The sequence below is a fragment of the Astatotilapia calliptera genome, chromosome 23 (assembly GCF_964374335.1).
Source record: "Astatotilapia calliptera chromosome 23, fAstCal68.1, whole genome shotgun sequence".
Lineage (NCBI taxonomy): Eukaryota > Metazoa > Chordata > Actinopteri > Cichliformes > Cichlidae > Astatotilapia > Astatotilapia calliptera.
In genome coordinates this window covers 20,572,728-20,598,457 of record NC_137443.1, presented here as the reverse complement: position 1 = coordinate 20,598,457, position 25,730 = coordinate 20,572,728, and the positions used below count along the sequence as shown (strand labels likewise).

The 25,730-nt window shown below is 38.9% G+C and overlaps 3 protein-coding genes across 9 annotated transcripts; 2 read left to right on the top strand and 1 right to left on the bottom strand.

Annotated features, from left to right (window-relative positions):
- Positions 1 to 1,248: 1,248 nt before the first annotated feature.
- On the bottom strand, positions 1,249 to 25,637 carry lipt1 (lipoyltransferase 1). Of its 6 annotated transcripts, none has more exons than XM_026157543.2 (5): positions 25,501 to 25,637; positions 16,014 to 16,119; positions 2,670 to 3,204; positions 1,892 to 2,113; positions 1,249 to 1,810 (listed from the first exon to the last, which is right to left on the bottom strand). In XM_026157543.2, exons 3-5 carry the CDS (start codon positions 3,175 to 3,177, stop codon positions 1,398 to 1,400), a joined length of 1,143 nt encoding a protein of 380 aa, XP_026013328.1. In that variant the 5' UTR covers positions 3,178 to 3,204; positions 16,014 to 16,119; positions 25,501 to 25,637; the 3' UTR covers positions 1,249 to 1,397. The 6 variants fall into 6 exon arrangements, with proteins under 6 accessions (XP_026013328.1, XP_080153691.1, XP_080153692.1 ...); XM_080297565.1 differs by lacking the exon at positions 25,501 to 25,637 and adding an exon at positions 18,819 to 19,100; XM_080297566.1 differs by lacking the exons at positions 16,014 to 16,119; positions 25,501 to 25,637 and adding an exon at positions 5,271 to 5,377.
- LOC113015519 (uncharacterized) lies at positions 5,305 to 15,999 on the top strand. 2 transcript variants are annotated; one of them, XM_026157510.2, is made up of 14 exons: positions 5,305 to 5,444; positions 8,158 to 8,388; positions 8,504 to 8,920; positions 9,005 to 9,742; positions 10,013 to 10,050; positions 10,145 to 10,247; positions 10,517 to 10,865; positions 11,065 to 11,140; positions 11,224 to 11,363; positions 11,455 to 11,558; positions 12,406 to 12,463; positions 12,556 to 12,641; positions 12,781 to 12,894; positions 15,562 to 15,999. In XM_026157510.2, exons 2-14 carry the CDS (start codon positions 8,263 to 8,265, stop codon positions 15,595 to 15,597), a joined length of 2,385 nt encoding a protein of 794 aa, XP_026013295.1. In that variant the 5' UTR covers positions 5,305 to 5,444; positions 8,158 to 8,262; the 3' UTR covers positions 15,598 to 15,999. The 2 variants fall into 2 exon arrangements, with proteins under 2 accessions (XP_026013295.1, XP_026013296.1); XM_026157511.2 differs by having other exon boundaries at positions 5,407 to 5,444; positions 8,115 to 8,388.
- LOC113015555 (required for drug-induced death protein 1) lies at positions 17,694 to 24,688 on the top strand. The gene is made up of 3 exons (XM_026157565.2): positions 17,694 to 17,725; positions 19,172 to 19,435; positions 23,824 to 24,688. Exons 2-3 carry the CDS (start codon positions 19,223 to 19,225, stop codon positions 23,962 to 23,964), a joined length of 354 nt encoding a protein of 117 aa, XP_026013350.1. The 5' UTR covers positions 17,694 to 17,725; positions 19,172 to 19,222; the 3' UTR covers positions 23,965 to 24,688.
- Positions 25,638 to 25,730: the final 93 nt, after the last annotated feature.

Sequence of the window (25,730 nt, the reverse complement as noted above, 5' to 3'; positions counted from 1 at the left end):
GTAAGTTCTCCATGTCTGGGCCAAGTGTCCTCTTTTTTGGAAATCAAAATATGGTCACCCTAGTGACACATTTCCACAAGAGTTTGGGTTTATTTTCCACAGTTGATGATTTAATTAACTTTTACTATCAAAGTTGGAAAATGTCAAAACGTCTAAATACTTAAAGTGGCGAATAAAAGTGATGTATAAATGCCATTCCTCTCCATACAACAAAGATTTAATTACGCTATTATCAGTTTCTATTGCTTATCTTATTATTTTATTTAATACCTGCTTCTCTCCTAAATAATGATATCACGTGACCGTCTGTTCACGGAGAAATTGTCAGAGTGACACCTCCTGTTATATTCCCCTCCAGTGATTGGTCAGCACGCGTGGCTGAATCGGTACTTTTGCGCATGCGTTGTACGCCTTCGGTCTGACGACTTACAATAAAACTGTATTATTGATGATACATTCGTTTCCTTCAGCCACATGCTTTTCATCATTATTAACTTTGTCCCACAGACTTTTATTTTGAAAGTCTGATCATATTTTTGTGCTTGAATTGATATTGGTTCAAATACATGTAATGATATGGTGTTTTAGGCTGATTTTTACCCGACAGTATACACATCAACTTGCATTTAAATATTTAATTAAGAAAATGAATATATACGATAACAGTGCTGGCACATTTATCGGGAGAGTTAGGTGTTATTTTACAGTACATGCTTAATAAAATAATAATAATAAAATAATTAAAGTTAACGGAGAAGGTTACAGTAAATTCATTTTTACCTGTATGTTTTGATTTGTGTGCTTAAAAACTGTTTGATTTATTGTTTTTGTGAATTTCCTAAAACAATTGTGTTTTCGTCTAAATATTTAGATGTTAAATACTAAAGTTATGTTAAAGTTAAATGTTTAGGCCTCTTTTAGATCTTGTTTTGCTGTATGAAAACCTTTTCAAATGTAGTTTTATGCATTTATAAAGAAAAAAGCATTAGCTGATGAGAAAAATGAAGGCGATAATAACATATGAGTTTTTGTATTTTTGTTGTAGTTGTTTTTGTATTTTACCAAATAAAATATAGAAAATAATAACCTGTGTGAATTTTCATGAACAGTTTTCACAGCTGTGACTAAATTACAGCAGCTCCTTTCAAGCATTTCAAATGAAGTGAAAAAGCAGCTCTGTTCACTCAAGAGGGTAAAAAATGAAAACTCAGATGTCCGTAAATGTCTGTTCCAGGAAAACCTCTCAGCTGTGACGATCATTTCCTTTATTAATTGATTAGTTTTTTGGCTCAGATGATCTGCCCATCAGACATACAGACATCTCCTCCATTTCTAAGGTTTTAACCGGCTGTAATGTGGCCTGCAGCCTCTCACTTGTGTTTCATATTTGCCTCGTCTCAGCCCATCACAGTGAGCATGGCATCACACAGGCGGTGCAGTCGTGTGTGCGTTGCCCCGCTCTCTGAGCGTAGCAGTGCGCTGAAGGCAGCGGCGGCTCGATGTGGACAGAACCTCTCTCCAATCAGCACACTGCTTAGCTCGCTGCTTAGCCGCACGGGGACCCACTCCACAGGGACGTCCAAGTGGCAGCTCTCGATTTGCCCGTTCTTCACCTCCATTTGCAAGCGAGCAGAGCAGCGAGCGGGCGGCTGCTCATTCGTCAGCTCCAGCTGCGTCTCCATGGTGAACTTAGGCGTCTTCCCAAATGTCCAGTCCCAGCTCCGCAGCTCCATCTCCATCTCACCGACACCAGGAAACATGGACTCGTTAGTTGGGTCTATGACGGTCAACGCAGAGTGCAGGCCAAACTCTGAAACAAGACAAAAATAAATAAAGCAGAAACGTTTGAATACAGACAGAGCGTATCCTTTGGGGTGCAGGAAGACCGTACCTGTGTTATACTGCTGCACCAGAGCACCCAGGAGCTCCTCCCATTGCAGGGAGGGGGCATGGTCTAGGAGGTTGGCAACAGGCGAGGGGACGCTGGGAGTGGCATTGCTTTGGATGCCGGGGCAGGAAGGGCGGAGCACAGAGGAGAGGGCGGAGCGATCGGCAGAGTGAAGCAGTGTGCAGTGATGGTACGACGACTTCCTGCTCAGTCTGGATGCGGTGCCTGAAAGTAAACAAAATAACAAATAAAAAAAAATAAAAATCAGAAACATGAATGTAAACATCAAAGCTACACAAAAATAAACAGAGAATAGGCAACAAACATGAACAGTAACAAACACAGTAACAATTCTGGATTCTGAATTTGCTATGAAAGAGGAAGAGCTAGCAGCATGTGACCAATCAGAAACATGGAAACATCTACTTTTAGTTTTTATTAATCCAGCTGCAGAGTCGGTGTGTTTAATAGTCTGAGAGCAGATAAAGAAAAATATATTAAAACAACATTTAAAAACAGATATAAAAAAATATGAAGGAATAAATAATCTTTATTTATTGCTCATCAGGCAAACATGAAGACTTTAGACCCTCCAGCTCTCTACACTGTAATAACCACCACCATTGGGTGCTGCCAATGAAGTGTTGATTACAGTAGACCAGGGGTTTCAAAATCATTTATCATTAATTAGTCTGTATGTCTTTTATTTCTACTGTAATTAATTAATCTTCTTCCCTTTTTTGCTTTCTTGTGCTTTGATTCACTCCCTCTAGCCTCGTACCTGAGATCTTGTATCGTCCGTTTAGTAAGATGTCAAACCTGTCGGTGGCCTGGACGTCCAGTCCGGGCCGGAGGCGCCTCAGTGTGTCTGTGACCACCTTCAGGTTCCTCTGCCGATCGTACGCCTTCTTGGAAGTGAAAAAGGTCAGGTTGAGGTTGCCCAGGTCATGGAAGACCGTCCCACCGCCGCTCCGCCTGCGAGCCAGAGGGATGCCCGCTCTCCTCATGACCGGCAGGTTGCACTCGGTCCAAGGGTTCTGGTGGCGCCCGATGACAACGGCGGGCCGATTCCTCCATAGCAGCAAGATGCCACGCCCCTGCAGTTCTACGTTGGCGTCAATCCAGTCCTCCAGAGCCAGATTCTGGTACACATCGGTGGAGTGAGACTGGAGGACCAATCCTGCACTGTCAGAGTCTGTGAAGAAGCTGGAGCTGGATCTGGAGCAGGCTCGCTGGTTTAAAAGAGAAAACGTCCTTTTGATCTGTGACATCATTGTGCTTTCTGACATCACTTCATGTCAGGAGGTCAGGAACATCTAAAATGTCAAAATAAAAGCAACAGGAAATGAATTTGTCTTTTTGTGTGTGCACTTTTTCCATCATAGATATTATTGTCAACGTTTCAGGTGGAAGGACAAAAAATAAAAAAACTGATGGAAAACTCACTTAGCTTAAAATAGCTATCATCTGTAACATTTCACTAATATCTCAATATTTTTTATATTTTACTCAGAAAAGGAATATGAAATATATTTCTGGTAATTGATTAACTGTTTGAACCTTGTCATTTGGCAGAAATTGAGCTCTTAAACCTTTTTCTTTAATAACTTTGAGACATTTCCTTTTAAATTTGGAAACAAAGTTATTTTAATGACAAAAACCATAAAGGACCAGAAGCAGCAACATAAACAGACACTTTGTATCATTGTTTTTTAAACTGCACCACGTTCACGACGTACAACGTAACGTCTGACGACACAGACCCCTGCTTCTCCGAACGTCCTGTAGCTGTTAGCTTACCACTAACTCCTCGCGCTGTTTTTAAAACGCGAGCTGCAGCTGTAAGTCATTTCACGTGCACAAACAGCCACTCACAGACCGTGCTTACCGGGATTGAAAGCGGATGCTGGTCTCCGCAGACCCGGACCGGAGATGAGCTCCTGGTACGGACACGAACTGCAACCAACTTCCGCTTCGAACTTTCAAAGTAAAACTACGCAAAGCCTTACACAGATTTTTATACACCTTATTTTATTGTCACAGTATATATTTGGTTTTATCCTTAAACAACAAGAACAACGAAATAAACAACAAACAATATGAATAATCATAACAAAAACTAATTAAAAATACATAATTGATATATAATAATAGTAAATAAATAACTGAATAAATAAATATATAACTTAAAACAATAATTACAAATTTAAATATCTGTGACAACGAGGAAAAAAACACAATCACAAAATAATTCATTTAACTGGTTATGAATTTGCATGTCCTCCATAATTTAATATTAGGGAAGTTCCTGGCAACTAATTTCTTAGTCGACTAAATGAGAACAAAACGCAGAGTAAAACTAAGGAACACTCAGATATTAAGCAAAATTAGGTCTAACAGGTTTAGACATGAATTGAACACAAATTCCACTTATGTCTGTTTAACATTTTATTAAGAGAAAATACTAACTTGAATGTAACTAATGCATTTATGAAATGAAAGTTTTGATCTGACTGACTTTTATCACGTAACAAAAAACTAAGACAAAGGACTTCGCATCCTACTGCGAAAAAAAAAAGCCTTGCCACAAACTGTCAAAAGGGTAGCAAGGAAACTAATATAGTTACGAAATCTAAATCTAATTTCTTTAAAAAAAAAAACTTTTATAAATGTGTTTATACGTGATGTTCTATCACTTAAAAATTGCTGACAGAAAGAAGCTGAATAACTGCTTTTATTTTGGAAATACAAAGCGTTCAGATTTATGTATTTCCGCCTTTCCTGAGACTTGACTTGAACTCAGTCCTTCACTGAGAAAGCGGCCGTGCTGCACTGCAACATAGCTGACAACAGTTCCACCGAAAGTTTAGTATTCTGTTTATTTATTATCTTCATTTTCCCGAATTAAAATGTACTTTATGTGCTTTAACTCTAATTAACACAGACGTAGATAGTAGAATACAGACAACTGAGGTCTTGTTTTATAACACAGAACTATATATACGTGTATATTTTTTTTTAAATGCCATTATTAACAAAAATTGCATATGCAAAAATATAAATATAAATGTTCTGAGTGCTTGATTATTCTCAAAGTAAACTTCAGATTAGAATAATCTGTGCAGTTTTACTGTCTTTCTTTAATCTGGACTCAGACGTTTCAGGAAGCACCAACATGGTCAACAAAGCCGCCAAAAAACAAAGTGTTTCGAACATCTGCAGCAACATCTGCTGAGATTATAAAATTATTTTACCCACTTTGTTGTAATAGAATAAAGTTGTTAACCACATCGATTCAGTCAGCATTAAGATTGAAAAATCTTCATTTATTCACATATTTTGCGCTCTTTAAGATTCTCATTTGATAGTTTTTGTGTCTTACATTTCCTTCTTTGAACGCGTTGGTCTCCTCGGGCCTCTAAACTCGTAATCATGAGGAAGAAGCGCAGAGTATGAAGAATCGACCAAAGAGAGGAAGAGAGTGTGACCACATCCTGACACACACATACACACACACACGGTCAGAGTCAGTCAGTCTGAGTGGATGATGTTTCAGGTGAGCGCTCATTTTTGCATTTCAAACAAAATGTTTGCTGTCATTCTTCTTGATTTTTACTTTCCGTTTGTTCGTTTGTAATATTTACTGTTGTGCATCAGTCACATTAACCTTTTCAGCATAGACGTTTTCGCTCTAAATGATGCATAGGTTTACAGTTAAGGTGGAAACTCTCTGTCTCTATATAAAAATGTACATGTTTTAAAAGGCTTCATTATCTTTTCTGAAAAAAAAAACATTAAAAAAAAAACTAAAATCCAGATGTGAAAACAGAAGAAAAAGAATGAAATACAATGTTGGTGTTGACCTTCATGTAAAACTTGGAGGTGTCACTTTAAGAAAGGATGAATTTTAATCATCTCTGGGTGTGAATTCTTAGAAGTGTTATCACACATTCACACTTAGTCATATAGGCACCGTGTGGTCTACTTAGTAATGACAGGTCTACTTTGAGTTTAGTTGAATCTTCCATTGCACAGTATAGGTCAGCAGAGCCTTTCTACGCACACTAACAGTGCTTAAACACAGTTATTTCTGACTGCTAACTTTCTTTTCGTACAGGGTTTCAGCCATTGAAGAGGCAGCATTTCTTAACAAGAGCTATATTTGTTAAAATTAGGAAGCTATAGTGTGACCTGATGACGGCAACAGCTAAAATGCTCAACACGTGCCCTATACCATAACAACAAAGAAGTTAGAAATAAGGATTTTCACTTGAAACATGCAATTCTAATTGGACCATAATTTCCAAAGTAAGCTTAAAGTTTGATTATACTGAAAAGAAGACTTGATGGAGTGGACTTGAAAGTAAGACTGACATATAAACTCATTGGAAAAGTGTTCACTAAGCTCAGAGACCAAGTGAGCTGTAGACTAATTTTTCATACACGTCTATAAAATCAGGCTTGTGCTGGAAAACAAAGTTGTCACATTTTTTTCTGAGGTCCTCAGAATATCACCCAGAAAAAATTATTAGATCCATTCTGGGAGAGATGAATGAGTTCATGGAGTATCTAAATGGGTGTACATACCCACCAAGCACTGGACCTCTACTGATGATGTTTTCAGTGCCAAATTTAGGTAGCATTTGTGCAGCCCAAAAGTAATTGGAAATTGGGCTGTGTTTAGTACATCTGATTTGAACCAAATTTCACTCAAGGTGGTCATATTATGTGGGCATTTTCAGGTTGTTGTAAAGACTCTTAGAAAATGATGTCTTGCAGCTACAAGGGCTTTGAATCTGTTGATGAACTGGGGACTTTCTTGTTGGAATTTGTGGAGGTGTTACAATGTTAAAAGATTTGTCTGCTTGCGTGGGTTAGTGGTGTAAAGTAACACAAATAAGCCACAGTCTACAAGTTGCAAAGGTGAAGGCACAACAAATCTCAACCCCTACATGGATACTTGTGGTGGGCACTTAGCCAATGATTCAACTAGCCATGTTTTCTGCTCTGCTAAAGTAAAAAACTATCCTGATGGGTCCTATAGAGTTCAACCACTTTAATCTTGCAAGGTCTTAGCATTGCTTATCCAAACTAATAGAGAAACAAACAAACAAACAAATAGAGAACTAATGTTGTGTTCTAACATCAAAGGTACAAAACAAGTTTAAGTCATCATCCAAAGACAACAACATCTTGTGTGAAACTCCTCACAATCTTGGCGCTCAAGAAAAACAATTAAAATGAGTTTAGGCTTCAGCAAATGCAAGCTAAGTTGACCACTGGCAAGTTCAAAAGCTCTAACCTTACCAACTGGTTTGAATATCCCGGATGAGACCCCATATACCAGAAACTGGCTCTAGGTATATGGCAAAGAGTGCTTTACTTAAAATAGAATTTATCAGAAATAAACTTCCTTCCTTCCATGTCAGCCAGTTATCAGGAACTGTAAGCCAGGACCACCTGCAATACAGTAGGACTGCATTGGACTGTGTGGAAAGGCTTTATTACTAAGAAGAAGATGGATGGAAGGGCAGACCTTTCTCTTTTCTTGATATCTTTTTAGTGTAAAGAGGAAATGCCTTCTCACGTTTAAAAGTTGTTGAGTTGTTGCTCCTGATGTTTTTGCTTTGTGGGATGGAATCATACATTCAAGGCTATATTAGGGCTCCAAAAACACATCAATCTTTGTCTAAATTTGAACTAAACTAAACACTGCCCAGTTTTCAGTGACTGTTTTACAGTTAAATAAAGGCTAACCAGATGTTGCCCCACATCTGGTTTTTAGTATGTCTGTGTGCCTACACAAACTCTCATTAATCATTCATTATCACTTCAACTTAATGTTATTTGACTTCAAAATTTATTTCAATGACAGAAACATTTCATTCTGACCAAAAACTTTTGAACATTAGTATAGCTGCATTTCAAACTCAGCAGACAACCCCTATCAAGACAGATTCAGATCTACTGTAACAGTAAAGGTTTTCAATTGATATTGTGACTAATAAACAACAATCTAGATGTAAAAAAAGCAAAAGAAATGAATTAAATCTTTTTTTTTAACCTCTATTATATATTCTCAAAATAAGACCACACACACTCACAGAAAAATAGACATCAAAAGAGTTTGCTAATAGAGTTTTTTGAGATTTTCCACAAAACAGTAAGCAAATTTTCCTCTTCCTTATCTTTTCTAAGAACACATCTGCATTCATTCTCTGCACAGAACCCAGAGTGTCACTAACCAGGCTTCAATTGCATCACTGCAGATTCTCATGAAGATGCCATCCAGATAAAGCACCATCTACTGACCACAATCATGCACAGAAACACACACACATTCAGGTCAAACAAGTGTGCATGCGCATGACATCATGTCTGACTGTTGGACATATTCTTCATCATCTACCCCTCCTATCACCTACCACCCCTCCCAGACCCCACCTTCCCTCTCCTCCCCCCACTCATTCAGGAACCATGGAAATCCTCCACACGCCAAGGTCATCATTTTTATTTTTTCTTTCCTTATTTAGATAATAATTATTACTGTTAAAAAAATCATCTTACTAACTTCTACTCATCAATTTACTCATTTATTGATTTCCTCATCTTCAGGTTACGTCCCCTCACCTCTTCCCCCAGCAGCAGGGATCCTCTTCCCCTTTCTTCCATCAGCCTCAGATAAACTCCCCTCAGACTCCATCCCCTCACCTCCCTCCTCCCCAGCTGACCTCCCCTCAGTTTGCTTATCCTCCTGTCACCTCTCCCCACCTTATACCCCATGCTCAGGTGACATCCCCTCATCCTGAACAACAGCCACTGATAACCTCCCCTCACCTCCTCTCCCCAACTCAGCACGCCCTTTATCCTGAACTGCAGCCACAGATATCCTCCCCTCACCTCTTCTCCTCATCTCAGCACAACTTCTTCTGCCAGAATCCCGATCCAGACTTGGATCATTCAAACTGGGCCAAATGCGAATCCAACTCTGAACTTTCCTGCCTTCTTAATGGCAACAGTTTCTCCTACCAGGTAAGAAAACAGAAACGGAACTATTTTCTCTCATCCTGAACACAGATTGATCAATAACCTCTCTCTATTTCTGATCTAAAACAGAACCAAACCTCAGCTCATCTGGATTTTCAGAACCAGAACCAGTTCAGTTCTGGTTTACCTCAACATGAAGATTCCTTGGAGAACACACATAGATCTTACGATGCTCAAACGCTTCTTTTCAGTGGTGTGTGCACACATAGTGACACGTCTAATCCAGGTGAGGACAGCTGGAGGCACCTGGAGCCAACCGTTTCCCAACTTCAGTGTGCCGCATTGGACTCCATATCTGCAGGAGCCCATCAAGCTGATCCATCTCCCCACAGGCTCTCTGTGGGAGGGTGGAGTGCCACAGAGCTCAACCCGGCTGAAGACTTCTCCAGCACCCAGTTTTTCCAGGATGGCTACCTGAATGCTCCGCAGCCTTTCTGTAGCCCCACAACTCCTGGTCCAAGTCCTCATTACCCCCAAACCCCAGCAGTCTCCAGCCCCAGTCCTCAAATGCACCCCAGGACGGAAAGAACAGGTTTTCACACCCAGATAAACAGTGATCAGACCTCTGATCCAAGTCAGTACCACCAGCGCCTCCTCTCAAGCCAAACAGAGCAGATGCAGAACCTGACAGGCCTACTTCACACTGCTGGCACGTCTGAGACCAGCTTGTCCACACCAAGACGGGGCCAGCATGTCAGGAATGCTGCCCAGTCTATGAGCCTCTCTACTGGGCTGAACTGGACAGAGGAGTGTGGAGGAGGGAAAGGAGGGAAAGGAGGAGATGATAGTCATGCAGACTGGAACTGGGTATGTTGTTATGCTAATTTAATTTATATTAAAGATTATAGTAAATATGGAAGTATGTACAGTAAATATCAATTTGCTGAAGACAGTAGGTAAATAAATCTCTATAACTAATATGGGTAAAACAGTCAAGTAACAGACACCAACTATATAAAAAAATATAAAGTTAATTTTAAAAAAGTAGGTGTTTAAAACTAGAAACAATCAAGAAATAAATAATAATGTCACCATACCTTTATTCTGTTGTTTTATTTTTCTTCTGTTAATTTTTAGATGCAAAAAGAGCATACCGCTGAGAGTCTTGACACCAGGTAACCCCAATCCCTATCAATAATAAGCATGTTTATAGTTTTAAATCTTTATTTATACATTTTAATGTCAATGATTCCAATATGTGTGTCACAGGCTGCTGTGTATGGTGTGTAAGCGTGACTTCAGGAGCCTGCCAGCATTAAATGGTCACATGCGTTCACACAGTGGATTCAGATCATCTACATGCTTGAAAAAGGTCCTCAGTAACATCTAAAAAAAATAAATGAAACAAATCAAATCTATAAATCATATATAGAAAAGATACCAACAAGTTAACCAAGTCATAATTCTGAAATCTAATTATTTATTTTATCGGGACAAGAGAGTCAGGTCCCCACACTGCCATCTATACATTGTCATCTAGGCTGCCCCTAGTGGGCTCTTCATGCAAAACAATACAAAGTAAGTCTTTAATATTTATGGATGGATGGATTATTTATTAATTTCTTTGTTACATTTGTTTAGGACTCTGCCCCATCGGTTCAGCGCCCATTCACCATGGTGCTGCCTGTATCTGTCCCAGTGAAATCACGAAGTGTGTCAAAGGCAAGTAGGGGTGGTCAGACAAGAAGCAGCCGCCTCCCTCCAGCTACTGGAAGCACTGCACTCTTCCGCAGCCTGATGCGCCCGCAAGATGAGGAAGATGCTGCCAAAGGCATTAAAGATGGTGAAAAAAGAGTTGCTTCTGCACCTAACAAAGGCACCCGTCACTACACCCCTCCACCCATGCTGTGTCCTCAGAGGGCGGGGCCAGGGTTGTACTGCTCCCTTACCACCAGGAGGCAGCAGAGAGTGCAGACTGTTCAGCTCCACAGTAAGTCATAAAATCGCATTGACGAGCACCTGAAATCTATAACCATCTAATTTTAGCCCATTTCAGCCTCCAAACACTCAACAGTTACGATAAAAACAAAAGCATCGCGCTCATCCTGAGTCGATGAAAAAACAAACAATGAGCAGTATGATTGGATGATTGTCATGACACAATGCTAAAGTTAGCATCTGACTGGCAGATGGAGCCAGGGACCTTGGTGCCAAAGAGACTGCCTTTCTTCCTCCTGGAACACTAACATCAGGAATCGTTAAGCCGTACGTAATGTTTGCTTCTTACCAAAAGATCTTTGTTATTGTTCTATCTACTGATCGTCTGGTAACCTGGTACTGTATCACAGGCAGATCAATTTAGGGCGGGGCTTCCAAGCTGAGATCCCACCGCTTCAAGACCAAAAATATGCCCACTCTGACTCCCACAATGCACTGCTACAGTGGACTCCATGGGATGATCTAGAGCGTCCCGTCAATCAGCACAGAGGTACACAAACACATAGAATGCACAGAAATCTTGCTGTTGTTTTTAGATGATCTTGGAACTAATCTTAGAAATGGAACCACTTTTCAAACAGTGGAAACTCTGCTTATGATGGCTCGATCCAGCGTGGTCCCAGGGGGTGGAGCCAGCGCAGAGTACACTCTCCAAGTCTTATCAGAGTGCAAAGGAGACTTTCTGGTAAAATCTCTTTGACTATTTGGTTCTTCAGTGTGGGCTACATAAAAATGTGTTATTATTGTTTAGAATATTAACATGAAAAATACAACATTCTGAATAGATTACAGAATGGGCCTTTTTTTCTACAGCACCAGGTGAACCAAAATGCTCAGATACACAACAAAAGCCTAAAAGCTTCAAAAAACATCACAATGAAGGTGAAAATAAAACATGCTCAGGAAGAACAAGAAACAACGTAATTGGAAACCCTGCAAAGAAACAAGAAGACCACAAAGAAATAAAAAATACACAAAAATGTCAACAAAGTCATAGAAATAATCACAAAATACAACAAGACACCAGAGTCTAGATTCTACCACAAAGACACAAACATGATCGCATACACATAATTAAAACCACACCACGAGACAGAAAACAACCACAAGATACATAAAGCTCCTACAAAATGACAAAAAAAATCCCCACAAACAGACAAAAACATCAGAGAGCCACAAAAAGCAGTTACTAAGACAAAAAAGTGACAACAAAGACATATAATCCAACTGCAAAGAGGCAAGAAACAAGAGACAAAAAAACAGACAAAATCCACCACAAGGACACCAAAAAGAGGCAAAAACAACCTTAAAGACACAAACAGCTACTGTAAAACAAAACAAAACAAAACAAACACACAAAAAAAGACCCAAATAGACTCAAATAACACCAAAAAGACAAAATCCACAAACCAAAAAACTATTTAAAAAAAGTATATCTGAAAAAGCAAAAATATTAATGGGACTATAAAAATCTACTTAATCTTACCATGTCAGGCATGACTAAAATGACATCACTTTATTATGTCTTTCAGCTGACGGTAGAGAAGCTGCTATCGACTCCTGAACCCAACAACCACCGTCACCACACAGGTCAGCTGTTGTTCCATCTAACCACAGACTCAGAAATTCACAGATATAAAAAACACAGCACATTTTAATTAATATCCCTATTTATACTGTAGGTGTGAGCTGGAGTGCAGCAGAGAAAAGGTCACTGGTGAAATCTCTGCAGCTCCATCAGAAAGACTTCAGTAGCATCCAGAAAACTGTGAGTTCCTGCCAACTAGTGTTAATGTCTTTCTGCAGTGCCACCAGTGGGTGAACCAAAAGTGACAAATTTTGTAAATTACAATTGCTGTTTGTCTGTAACAAGTAATGATGTATCTCCATGATGTTTGTATCCTCAGGTTCAAACAAAGTCCCTCTCTGAGTGTGTTGAGTTTTATTATCTCTGGAAGAAGAAGCTGAGTCTGAGCACCAAGACATCAACTAGCCTGACAGTCTCTTTGCCCAACACAAATGTAAGGAACAAAAAGTCTTTTTTTTTTTTTAATGATTTAAATCAGAAGGGTTATCATAGCTGTAGTGGCCCTTTTAGTATATCTGAGTTACTGAAATGGACTGCTGTGACCCAGAAGTCTTTTCATTCCCCTAAACTTTATGGACAAACCAATGACTGTCTGCCACTGGTTTGTAAAGTCCAATTTTTAAATTCCAACTTTAACATATTGTGAACCCTTTGATCCCATTAAGGAAAGTGAAGTCATACGTTATTAGCTTATGCTAGCAAGACACATACGCAGATATCCGCTAAGTGTTAAAATCTATTTGAATGTTACTTTACTCATCACAACTGGGACACTTCTGGATGGTCTCTTAGTAAAATAAACTGCAAAGCAAGACATATTATTGGTTAGATAAGTACATTAACAAGTCTGATCATCTTAAGCTATTGCTATATGCTGATAATGTGATTCTTTATATTCCAGAATTACACAAATCAGTTCAAACAGAAGAACCAGTTCAGTTGTTGGCATAATAAGATATGAGGGTGGATGAATGGGTTGATTAAAACATTGGGCTTTAACATTGATGACTGCAGTTTGTTTGACCCGTTTTTCAGAATTAACAATTCAGCTTTTAAACCTTACTTCTCTAAATCAAACAGTAATGTAGCAGGACGTCTACCCTCATTCAAGTACTTATTTTATACCAATTTATCTTTTGTGTCTTTGGGAATTGACTCAGGACTTACTGGTATTTAGCCTGATTAGGGATTTGTGATGTTTTCATGGGACTAGAATTAGGACTAATTTAGACTTTTAAGCTGGACTTTATTGGAGTTAGCTATGCTGTCTTTTAATTGCTCTAAAGTTCTCTCTGTTTGTGTGTGGGGGTTTTTTATAATCAAGTATGGAAAAGAGTCCTTTTGTAAAGATTTGGGCTTTCAAAGTTTACTTAAATCTTTAACCAGGCCCTTTCTGTAATCTTAGTGATCAGTCAGTAAAATGTCAGGTGCAGTTCCTGTAGAGTCAGTCGCCTCAGAGTTTCAGGTCAGTGAACAGATATGAAACTAAAGGCTGTGCGAATAAAAACCACAGAAACCAAATTCCTGTTATCACTCCACACACACACTGCAGCACAAAACACACACAAAAACACACACCGGACAGCCACTTCCTGTCAAGAGCCGTCACGTTTGTGAACACACTGTGACATGACATTTCAAATAGCCACCGTGTGAGTGTGGTCAGAGCTCAGCAAGTTTCCATTGGTGTCATTTAGAGTTTTATCATCGGCTTCGTGTTTTAGATTTCCATCAGTTTGATTCATTTCAGCTTCCTGTAGGTACACTGTGGTTTTAGTCTGTTTCATGAATCTGTAAATGTGTCTTTACTTTGTTCCATGTTACTCAGGAGGCTGATCTTTTGAACACACACAGTGACATCTTGTTCAGAATCCAAGTCTACAGGCAGCACCTGAGCTGTGTGAAGTTTCTACAGGATGTTTTTGGAGATGAAAGACTGCACACTTTACAGCTACAGATATTTGAAGTTGGCAGGCCACTAGTCAGAGTCATGATAGATAATTAATATGCCCCATACAGCCTTCTACTAGGTCTGCCTCATTGTAGCTTGATTATTTACCATGATGATTTATAAATATCAGCTGGTTATTGAATATAAAAATTTATGTTTGTAAAGGGGATTTCCTACAACTACAAATATAATTCTAATTTAAAAAGTGGTGAGACTGGCGTGGGGCAATTGGTCATGTGATATGGAGTTACGATCTGACTGGGGGTCTTTTTCTTATCATAATGCCAATCTAATGAGTGCTCTAGTGGAATCTATGCAGTCCTATGAAAAACTATCTACACCTGAAGATTCAGTACCTCTAAGAGCCATCTTTAGCTGCAGCAATTCGCAGTAATCATTTTCTGTATAACTTTAACAATTTCTTACATCATTATCAAGAAACACAATCATGACTGCAGCTTTTTACAATGGTGCTTCATGCAGTTATCGAAGCTTGTGGGCATTTGTTTACGCACGGCTCTCTTAAGGTCCCACCACAACATTTAAATCAGATTCAGATCTAGACTTCGACTCAGACCATTGCGACATCTTGAATCTTTTCTTTTTCAGCCATTCTGTTGTAGATTTGAAGCTGTGCTTGGGATCACTGCCCTGCTGCATGACCCAATTTCAGCCAAGCATCAGCTGTGAATGACCTGGTTCTGTGGATGCAAAACAAGTCCAGTTCATCATGTCAAATCACTATTGTCAAATGTCTCCACTTTGCTCTTGCATGTCCAAAAGACATTTCTCCAGGAGTCTTGTGGTTTATTTAGTTGCAACTTTGATAACCTAAGCTCTGCTACCATGTTCTTTTTAGAGAAAAGACACCTTCTCCTGGCAACCCTTCCAAACAAGCCAAACTTGTTCAGCCTTTTTCTAATTAAACTATCATGAACTTAAACATTTAACATGCTAACCGAGGCCTGTAGAATCTGAAATGTAGCTCTTGGGTGTTTTGCACTTTGTCTGAGCATTACATGGTCTCACCTTGCAGTGAATTTGCTGGGACATCAACTCCTTGGAAGACTGTTGCATTGTGTTAACACACTCATTTTGGTGATAACAAGTATCACCTTCTTTTCTAACTTCCTCTTTTTATTTATGCAGGGTCAAAGGTCGTCAAGATCTCAGGCTGCTTCATGAACTGTTGGACCATCGCCCTCTGGAGCTACACACTACTTACCAACACAAGGCTTGAACCAAAACAGCTAAACTGTGTCTGGCTTACTTGTTCACAAAATCACAAGGCATGCTCCTAATTTGATAAAAACCATCTCTAAATCACTAAATGAGCTGAAAAGGAAAACTCCACCAGGACAACCTTTCACCTTGGGTGTTCTGGTGGACACAACAACAGTCGCCTTGAGGTGTATAAATTAAATTGAATTGAAATCGAATTGAAAGCTTTACAATCCGTTCTGCAAACTGTAGCTTTTCTTTTTTCTGTTATGTCCTTTGACTGTACAATATGGTATTTTAAATGTAAATGTGTTTGTGTGTGTGTTTTAAATTACTGTCAGTTAATAAACCCACAAACTAAGAAAAGCCAAGAGTCTTACTTGAGAGCACCTCCAGACTTAAGCTCAGGCATGTTGGGATATTGTTTTTCTTCCTTAATCCTGTCAGTCTTCTGCCTCTGGGCCTCTGATGCTCAGTAGAGCTCCACTTATTACCACACCAGGGAACAACAAAGAGACAAAGCAGAAAAGTAAACACATGGGGCCGCAGGCTTTCTGTGTGAGTACAGCTCTTCACATCAATGTCCTCTTTTTCAACATCAGAGGAACATGCTAAAAATAAGTGGATGATAATAAGCCTGAGTAACAAGGTGTCAGACACATTGGTGAGGTTTTACCCTCACTATTGTGTCAGAGGTTATCCCAAAAGCTGTTTTCACACATTCACTGCAGACCTGAGATTTTTCTACACAAGACTAGACAAAGGTGCATGTATGAATGCAAACGTAGCATCAAAACCAACAGTTAGGTTAGGTTAGGGTTAGTCAGAGTTATATGCAAGTCAGCCCAAAATCAAATACTGAGTCAAGGCTAAAAAGTTCCTTGTTGAAACCTACAAGTCCCAGGTGAAGATATAAATCAAGACATGTCAAGAGCAACAAGTCAGGTCAAAAGAATAAAACCAAAAAATCGTACTTGACCTGTGACCAGCAATAAATTCCATGTAGACTGGTCTTCCACACCATAGTGGGACAACCCATTCTTTATGTAGCAGGTTTAATATATAATAATATATAAGACCAAAATATTTACAAGCTGTTACCACAAAGTTGTGTGAAATGGCATGTCATGCCAAAGCATTGTGTGACAGGTCACATGACAACAACCAGTGACAGTAATATCCAATCAGAACCATGTCTTACACAGGTCAATAAATCTGAGTAATACACACTGTGTTGTCATAAATGTGAAAATTAGTGCCTAGAAAGACAAAAAGAAAACTTACAAGAACAAGTAAATAAAGGATGATATCTCTACAAACCTGGAAACATATAGAAGGAAAGATATGCATGATGTTTAATCCAAGATGTAACAAACAATAATTATATGCAGTTGATTAGAAAAATATCAAACTTCCATTCATTCATTCTCTTCCGCTTATCCTTATCAGGGTCACTGAGGACCTAAGTCTAGCTACCACAGAGCAAGAGGCCTGGACAGGTCGCTGATGCAGGGCTAACAGAGAGAGAGAGAGAAAGAACCATTCACACTCACGTTCTCACCTTTATCAGACTTACTCACCTAATTAACCACAATATGTCACATTCAGTATACACTATGCAAGAAATAGGTCAGTCATGAAACACAACATACAGTGTAAGCAGACCAAGCAGAAAAGAATATACAGGTGTAATCATAAAAAAAAGGATTTTATTATTCTGCAGAAAGGACAAAATCATTACAAAAATTCAGAATGACAAAAATGAGCTATTTTAGGAACCAAGTGGACCCATAGAAGAGGACAACTTAAGAACTTCTACTTAAAAACCACTTTACAAACCATAACTCTGCAAACTGACCTGCCTAACTGAGAGACAGCTCCAGTTATATAGCAATTGAATGAACTATTGTATACACCAAAGGTGAAAACTACAGAGATAATAGCTAACCATAATACAAGAATGACCCTATTCCCCCCCCTGCGTGGTCACAACAGATGGTTAAGTCCATTCAATTGGCCTCTGCATTTAAACTAGCTCCACCCTCAGCCTCCTCTTTTACTCAAAAAAAGGAAGGACTGGAGCGGCAGCCAGGTAACTCAAAAAGAACAGAAAAGAATCCATATAGCGTGTACCAATGGTACCATAACAAACAATACAAAACAAATTCTGTGCCATCATTTGGACTATAGCTTATTGCTGGCATGGATTAGAAACTAACTCAAAATTTTGAATTGGTTAACTTATAATAACTGAAGCTTTACAGCCCGAAGTAAAATTAAGACAGTAAAAGTTAACATGAATATTACCCGAGTATTTCAGTTGTGCAGTTGTGCAGCCATCGCACAATGTTACTGACATTGTGCGATGGCTATGATATTTGACAATATACATCATGTTATATTCCATCAGGTCAGTCTATCATCGAGACTAAAGCAGGAAATATCCAAGCTAAAGTTTGTATAGGGACTCAGTCATCGTAGTCTAAGGTGCTTGGAAAGAAAAGCGTCTGGACTTCTTTAAGTTTTCTTGAAGATGTTTCACCTCTCATCCGAGAAGCTTCTTCAGTTCTAAGCTCAACCGGTGGAGAGTCCCAGATCTCAATACATAAATGATAGTGTTGGACTAGGTTTCACTATGGGTTCACCTGAAACCTTGGCTGATTGTGACCAGAACCTGCTTTCACACCTTGGCTCATGTGTTTAGGTAGAGGATCTATAGGGGGTCCATGACCCTCTTGTGGACACTCCCATAGGGCTTAAAATCTGGGACTCTCCACCAATTGCACTTAGAACTGAAGAAGCTTCTTGGATGAGAGGTGAAACGTCTTCAAGAAACGTAAAGAAGTCCAGACGCTTTCCTTTCCAAGCTCTTTAGATCCAAGCTAAAGGTTTTCAGAGTGCACAGTGATGTCCATGTATCTAGGAGGGCTTGTTCTTCATGAATGTTTGAGTACATCTGCCTTTTTTTCCCTTTAAGACTTCAATTCCATAAAAGTTGTTTTGTCTGAGATTACTATAAAGCACTTTCTTCTACTCAATTTGAGCACTTAGTTTATCTCCTTTTGAGATAAAGTGGAAATGTTTTGTGTTTTTCAAACTAACGACTGAAGTCCGCTCAGCTGTTTGAGCTTTCTTCCTTTTCCTTCCTCTTATTTATTTACTTAATTGCTTAAAATAAAACTCACAAAAGTCAGTGTTTCCAGTGTGTCTGTGAAGGTTCTCAGTCATCCAGGTCATCGTAGTCAAAGGAGAGGAGTGTTTCCAGTATTTTCCCATTTAGAAATCTGCCTCTCAGCCATGTTACACTTTCATCTGTTTTTCTTGTTCTGTTTTTTTTTTTTGTTGACCTAAAACAAACAGCAGATAAGCAAACAGGGAGGAACCGCTGCTGTGCACAAAACTTCAGATAACTTCAGCCTCAAAACTGAGGAACCTCCACATTCTTCTTCTAATCCTGATTTTATGTCAAAGCTCAGAGTTTCCTGTCTGCGCTGAGCTTGGGGCCACTAATAAAGTTTGACTCCTCCTTGCTCCAAAGGTCTCCCTGCCCGAAAGCAGGAGAAGAAAGTCAGACGACAGAGAGGAAGGGATGGGAGCACAGGAGAGGGAGGAGGAAGACGCTTCTTCAGTGGGGAGAAAGTTGCAGAAAACCAGCAAGGAGGTTTATTTCAGCGTCCTGCCAGATAAATATGAACCTCTGATTGAGGATGATGAAGAGAGAGAGGAGACTGCAGAGGAGAAGAAGAGGAAGAAAGAGGCGAGGAAAAAGAAAAGGAAAAATACATGCAAGAAGTACAGAAAGGTAAGAAGTCATGACCTTTGACCTGTGTATGAAAGATCCCTCTACACAGCAGTGGCATGTTGATGAAATCATGGCTTAGAACAGACTGTTAAAGACTAATAAGTACAATCAAGTTCAATTACATTCAGAAAATACATATAGTTCATATAGTTTACATAGAAATAAAAACATGATGCATTATGATGTAAATAAACGATCTAACTTAATAAAATACAGAACTAAAAAACAGCTCACCAGATATAGGTAGTTAAATGAGTTATATGAAACCTTTACCAGTTTTGTAACCTATATTTAAAATTAACAACATGTATTACTGTAATTGAAATTTCATTAAATCACTTCTATCAAACAAAACAAAAAAGAAAAGGAAAAAAAACAAATATGTATCTTTAAATAAATATATAAATAAGGAAATGAACAAAAATATTATTCAATACCAGATTAAAAGAGAATTAAAATTGTATTATATTAAATGCCAAGTTTAAAAATGACTGCTATATTATGCTGTCATGGGAATGAATTTCAGACAGTGGTGGCAGAGTGGTTTTGTCGAAATTGATGGAATTATGAACTCTTGAGCTAGTATTAGTATCAGACTTTGATCCACCATGCAGTACCATCTGGAAAGCATGTGATTGGCAATAGCTTTTTTTTTCAACATGACCATGATCCCAAACACACTGGCAATGCAGTAACAGCATACCTGGATAGATAAATGGTAAATGGTAAATGGCCTGTATTTGTATAGCGCTTTTACTAGTCCTGCCTAGGGATCCCAAAGCGCTTTACACACCCAGTCATCCACCCATTCACACACACACACATTCACACACTGGTGGAGGCAAGCTACAGTTGTAGCCACAGCTGCCCTGGGGCAGACTGACAGAAGCGAGGCTGCCATATTGCGCCATCGGCCCTTCTGGCCAACACCAGTAGGCGGTGGGTGAAGTGTCTTGCCCAAGGACACAACGACCGAGACCGAGATAAACACACTAACAGTGTTTGGCCTCCCCAGTATTGACTTTGAAGCTCATTAGAATTGTACAAACTCCATTTCTGCTTCTTATACTGTTTCCATGAGCACTTACATGTTTCAATGAATTACTGCACCTATTTTCAATTTTCCTAGTAAAATATAAAAAAAATGAAGGGTGGCTCAAAACATTTACTCACTACTGTGTACAATATAAATAAAGTACATAAGAATACGCAAAATAAATTGAATTTAAAATGAATAAATGAATTAAAGTAAGCCTGGTACAAATAAAAATAAAGAAAATTAAAGATTAACATTTAAGATTTATAAGATATATAAGAGTTTATATAAAACATGACATCATACAAAGTAGCTTAGGCAGTAACCACACATGGAGTTGTTTGCCTGCAGTGCAAAGGTGTTTAGTCTCAGCTCTCTGCAGTTAATTATTGACTTTTCAGCGTCACTACACAGTTCTGGCCTTTGGCCCCCAAAATAATGTGCTGTGATGATTGTATCCCTCTGAGAACAGACAAACATGGAAGTTGTAAAACAGAACTTTTACTATCACAAACACCTTCATTCAGCCTCAGAATGAAGAGTTGAAATGATAAATAACACTATTGAGTCCACACTGAAGCAGAGGACCACAAGCAGTCATTAGATTCATTATTTTCACATCCTCTTTATTTATTTAAAAAGAGTCTAAAACTCTCCAAAATTTACTAAAACCATCTAAAGAAGTTGAAGTTGGGCCAGGCTGTACTTTCATTATTACCACTTTGTACTCATGACATTACAGTCAGTGAGCATATCCTGGTAAATCCTCCTTTCAAATTCTTTGAATGACCAAAATTGACAAAATAGGACCTGAAAGGATTGACCTAGTTCATTATCTCAGCAGGAAAGTGTTTACGATATAGAGGTCAGAGCCGAGGAGCATATGAATTTCTTAAGGACCAAAAGACTCAAAGACAGACTCAAAAATAGTTTCTTCCCAAAAGCCATAATCACCCTGAACTCCCACACGCACTGACAACACAGTACCACCCCCATCCCAAGGACTTCCCTCTATAAACAGACTACACAACTACCATAACCACTGTGCAATACTTAATTTTACACGCAATAACCTACACTGTAAATACACAACACTATTTGTTTACTTATTTATCTTTTTTATTTTGTTTTCCCAGATTTGTATATTTATACATTTTATTTATGTTTTTTCTTTTCTAAATACTGTTCATATGTATATAGAGCTGCAGAAACTGTGCATCTCACCACCTTTATTCTCCCACATGTTTGCACTGTGTAGGAGATGCTCTGTATCTCATTGTACATCTGTAGAGTGACAATAAAGGCATTCTATTCTATATCTTTTTGCAACTACAGTGGTTACCCCCTAGTGGCTACCATGCAGAATGCAGGTTTAGGGCACTTCCGCTTTATTACCAAACTCAGAGGTTATCTGTGTTTTACACTGGCTTTGAGTAAGGCTAAAAAGACATTTTTCACCAATATTAAAGAATGTTACTGTTAATGTCTGGAAACATCTCACAAGTTAAACGTTGCCTCCTGGTGATAAAAGAACTAGTTCAAGCATTTATTACTTCTCGGCTAGACAGCTGTAATTCGTTATTATCAGGATGTCCCAAAACCTCAGAGAAGTTATCAACAGATCCAAAATGCTGCACTGAGACTACTGTTCAAGATCCTGCTCCTCACATACAAGGTCTTCAATAATCACCATCTTCTCTTAATGACCTCATAGCGTGGTATCACCAAAATAGAGCACTTTGCTCTCAGACTGCAGGCTTATTGTTCTTTGTAGAGCATTTAAAAGTAGAGCCTTCAGCTTTCCGGCCCCTCTTCTGTGGAACCATCTTTAAGTTTGGATTTGGGAGACAAACACTATCTCTACTTTTATAATTTAGATTAAAACGTTACTTTTTGCTAAAGCATTTAGTTAGGGCTGTGTCAGGTGAGCCCTTAGTTAAGCTGCAATGAGCAGTGTAATTAAAGCTTCTTACTATTAAAAAGTTTTTCCTTCCCACTGTTGCCACATGCTTGCTCATAGGGGGTCATCTGATTGTTGGGCTTTTCTCTGTATTATTTTAGGGTTTACCTTACAATATGAAGTGCCTTCAGGCAAGAATGGTTGTGATTTGGCGCTATGTGAATAAAATTGAATTGAACTGAACTGAAAGTTTGTTATATTTTGCAGACAGTAAAGCAGAAAGTTGACGTCCCAGCAAAACCACAAAATTTCAATTTCGATAAATTTATAAATGTATATATCTCAAATATTGTGGAAAATGTTTTACCCTCTGAACCTTAACATTTTCACAAACTAGGGACAAATTTTTCATTGTAATATAAAGTAATGGACATCTATGGGAAGAGAACTACCAGTGTTAAGCAGAGAAATAACTTGAAAATATCTCATCAGCTGAAATGAAGTTCTTCTTTTATAAATCTGTAGGTCTGTGGTTTGTCAGTCAAACAATAATAGACAACAACTCAGTATGATGATGGTTTACGGAGCTGAGGTTGTTTGGTAATAACTGAAGAGTTGATACTAAAACTGGAACAGAGTAGCTTTCTGTTCTTATGCTCCACACCCTTCCCTTTCTTAATCCCATTTGTTCATTGTCCTTTCTCACCAGACGCGAACCTTTTTTGCCTGTTCTGTTCTTCTCTATCAATAGCAGAGATAAAGGGGATTTTTGCCCCTGTCTTAAATCTATAAACCTTGCAACTTAACCTGGTATCCACCTCCTTGAAATGTAACGACATGTTGCATCAAATTGTCTCGCTCAGTATCTTTCTCTCCTTCTAAACATTTCCAGCCACTACTTCTGTTATGTCATCATGTAGCTGGTCAGTCCTGCAGTAAAATCCATATTCCAAATATATAAACTCTATTCTAATCTACAGGTCACAAAGCCACCGCCTTTAGTATTTACCCAACACAACAACTGAGCCTTTGTTGTGCTGGGTAAATATGAAATAAATAGCTGCTTTGTTTACATATTTGGTTCAGCACTACTAATTTTGCTTCAGTAGGCAACACATTTAAAAAAAAAAAAAGGTGCAACTTTTACCCTCATAGTGGTCTTTGCACATGTTTGCTGATGAACAATATGCATCTGCATTAGCATAACGAGTACAACAAAACAGGAAATGACCATAAACTAGTATTACTCATTATACAACTTCAACAACGGCAAGCTGTGGCTAAAAAAAAAAAAAAAAAAACTGCCCAAGCTGACAAAGACCAATGCTAGAGACAGTTCCTGTATATTACAAGATAGTTTTTAATCTAGTTGTAATTGACCTTAATACCCGTGGTGGGTACAGAAAAAACAAAATTAAAGCACTAATGTTCTTCTTCTCTGGTCTGTTGCAGAATGTGGGGAAAGCACTACGCTTCAGCTGGCGCTGCCTGGTAACTGGTCTGCAGAGCATGGCGTCCGTGTACTCCACACCTCTCTCAGCTGTGGCCACCGTGGTAACAAATGTTCACCAAGCCAGTGGCAGCAAGACATGATGGGACTCGGAGGGACCAGGAGTGTAGCCCCTTATTCCTTGTGTTCAAGCTGACTTTGAATTCATCACCTCTGTTGTGCCTGTTTTGTTTTTATTCTATTTCTGAGATATAAACTGTATATTTACTCGATTTATGAAAACCATTGATACCTGTCACATTTATGGCCTTAGTTTTCAAATTTGAATCGAACCCTGCTGTTGTGTTAAATTAAACAATAGTCTTTCATGTTTCAAAATTCACCTCAAGCAGACCCTTCAGAACACTTTGGGTTTATTTACAGTGTTAAGAAGCTTTCTGTTCCGTGTGGGCTTTGGTAACCACTGGCAACCAAACAACTAGCAATGTCTGTGTACAAATCTCAACGATAACAAAGGAAGCTCCACCTTGTGGTGCTTCTCCACAACTGCACTTTAGAAACTCATTGACAGAGATAAATTTTCGAGGTTCTGGAGCACTAAACAGATATATTCTTCCAGTCAACCAACCATATTTGGATGAAGTAAAGATGCTCTAACAGGACGCTGACACACTCCTCTCCTTTCTGCTCTTTTATGTTTTTATCAAGGTTAGGAGAGTTAGTAAATGCTGTTAAAATAATCAGAATGAACAAAAAAAAAAACTAACTAATTTGTCTTTCATGATGTTTGTTTACATAATCAAAGGTCAGGTACTTTTTGTGCATTTCACAAGTGCTTATTGAAAAATAAATGTAAATATGACAAAAGTGTGAGAACATTTGTTTTTAAGTGGGCGTATTTGTTGACAAGTTATCTGTAATACAACGCAGGAGGTGTAGCACACGCTTTTCCATAGCTGTGGACGATGCAGGGAATAAAAAAGCTTCTACAGCAGCTACACAAAAGAGAGTAGAGCTTTCACATCATCATATATGACAGAGTAAAAACGAAAAAATGTATTTTCCCCCCCCACGCATTGCTGCTTGCGTGTTTCTACATGGACACCCCTTAAAGCTTGTATAATTAAACTTTGGTGCTTTTAGGCACTAGAGTTGTAAAAGGCTATTTTAGGTAACTGCATCCCTCTCAAAACATGAGCTGATATCGATTAGATTTTCTCAGCCATGTTTCGGGTGTAGGATGCCACATTAGCTCTTTAAATGGGCCTCTAGATGCTTAAACACCATTGCTGGCAAGCTGCATTTGACCTGTGGTCAGCTAGTCAAATACTGATAATATTAACTATCAGCAGCCTGGTATGACATCTATGATGCCTATCCAACATGCCTCACCTGTGGACTCTCAGGGTGTCGGACATTAACTGAAGAGTTAATACTAAAACTGGAACGGAGCAGTCTTATGCTCCACAGTAAGTGTTACATCATCTTTCCCTTTTTATTTAAACTCCATCTTTCATCATCCTTTTTTCTATTTAAACATCACCCCTTGTCTTGGTTCTTTTTTTCTCCAGCATCCATATCCTCCTTTACTTTTACAAAACCCCTCATTTCCTTCTTCAGTAATTTTCTCCACTGTCTGCAGAGCTTAATTTATTTTCTTTCATTGCCTCTGGCTGTACCTTCTCTTTTCCAGTACAGGTGGTCCTGGTGCCGGACCGCACATGACCTCCGGGTGTCGCTGTACCGCTGTACTGAAAATAGTCCCCGCTGTCGGGCCTTATGGAGAAAAGAAGGCGTAATAAAGTTGGCCCTGAATATAAGCCGCCTCCTGCTTGACAGGTCAACCACTTTCTTGTGACAGCAGCGGCTGTTCAGACCTGACCGGCACGCGCTGCTCAGAGGTCTGCTG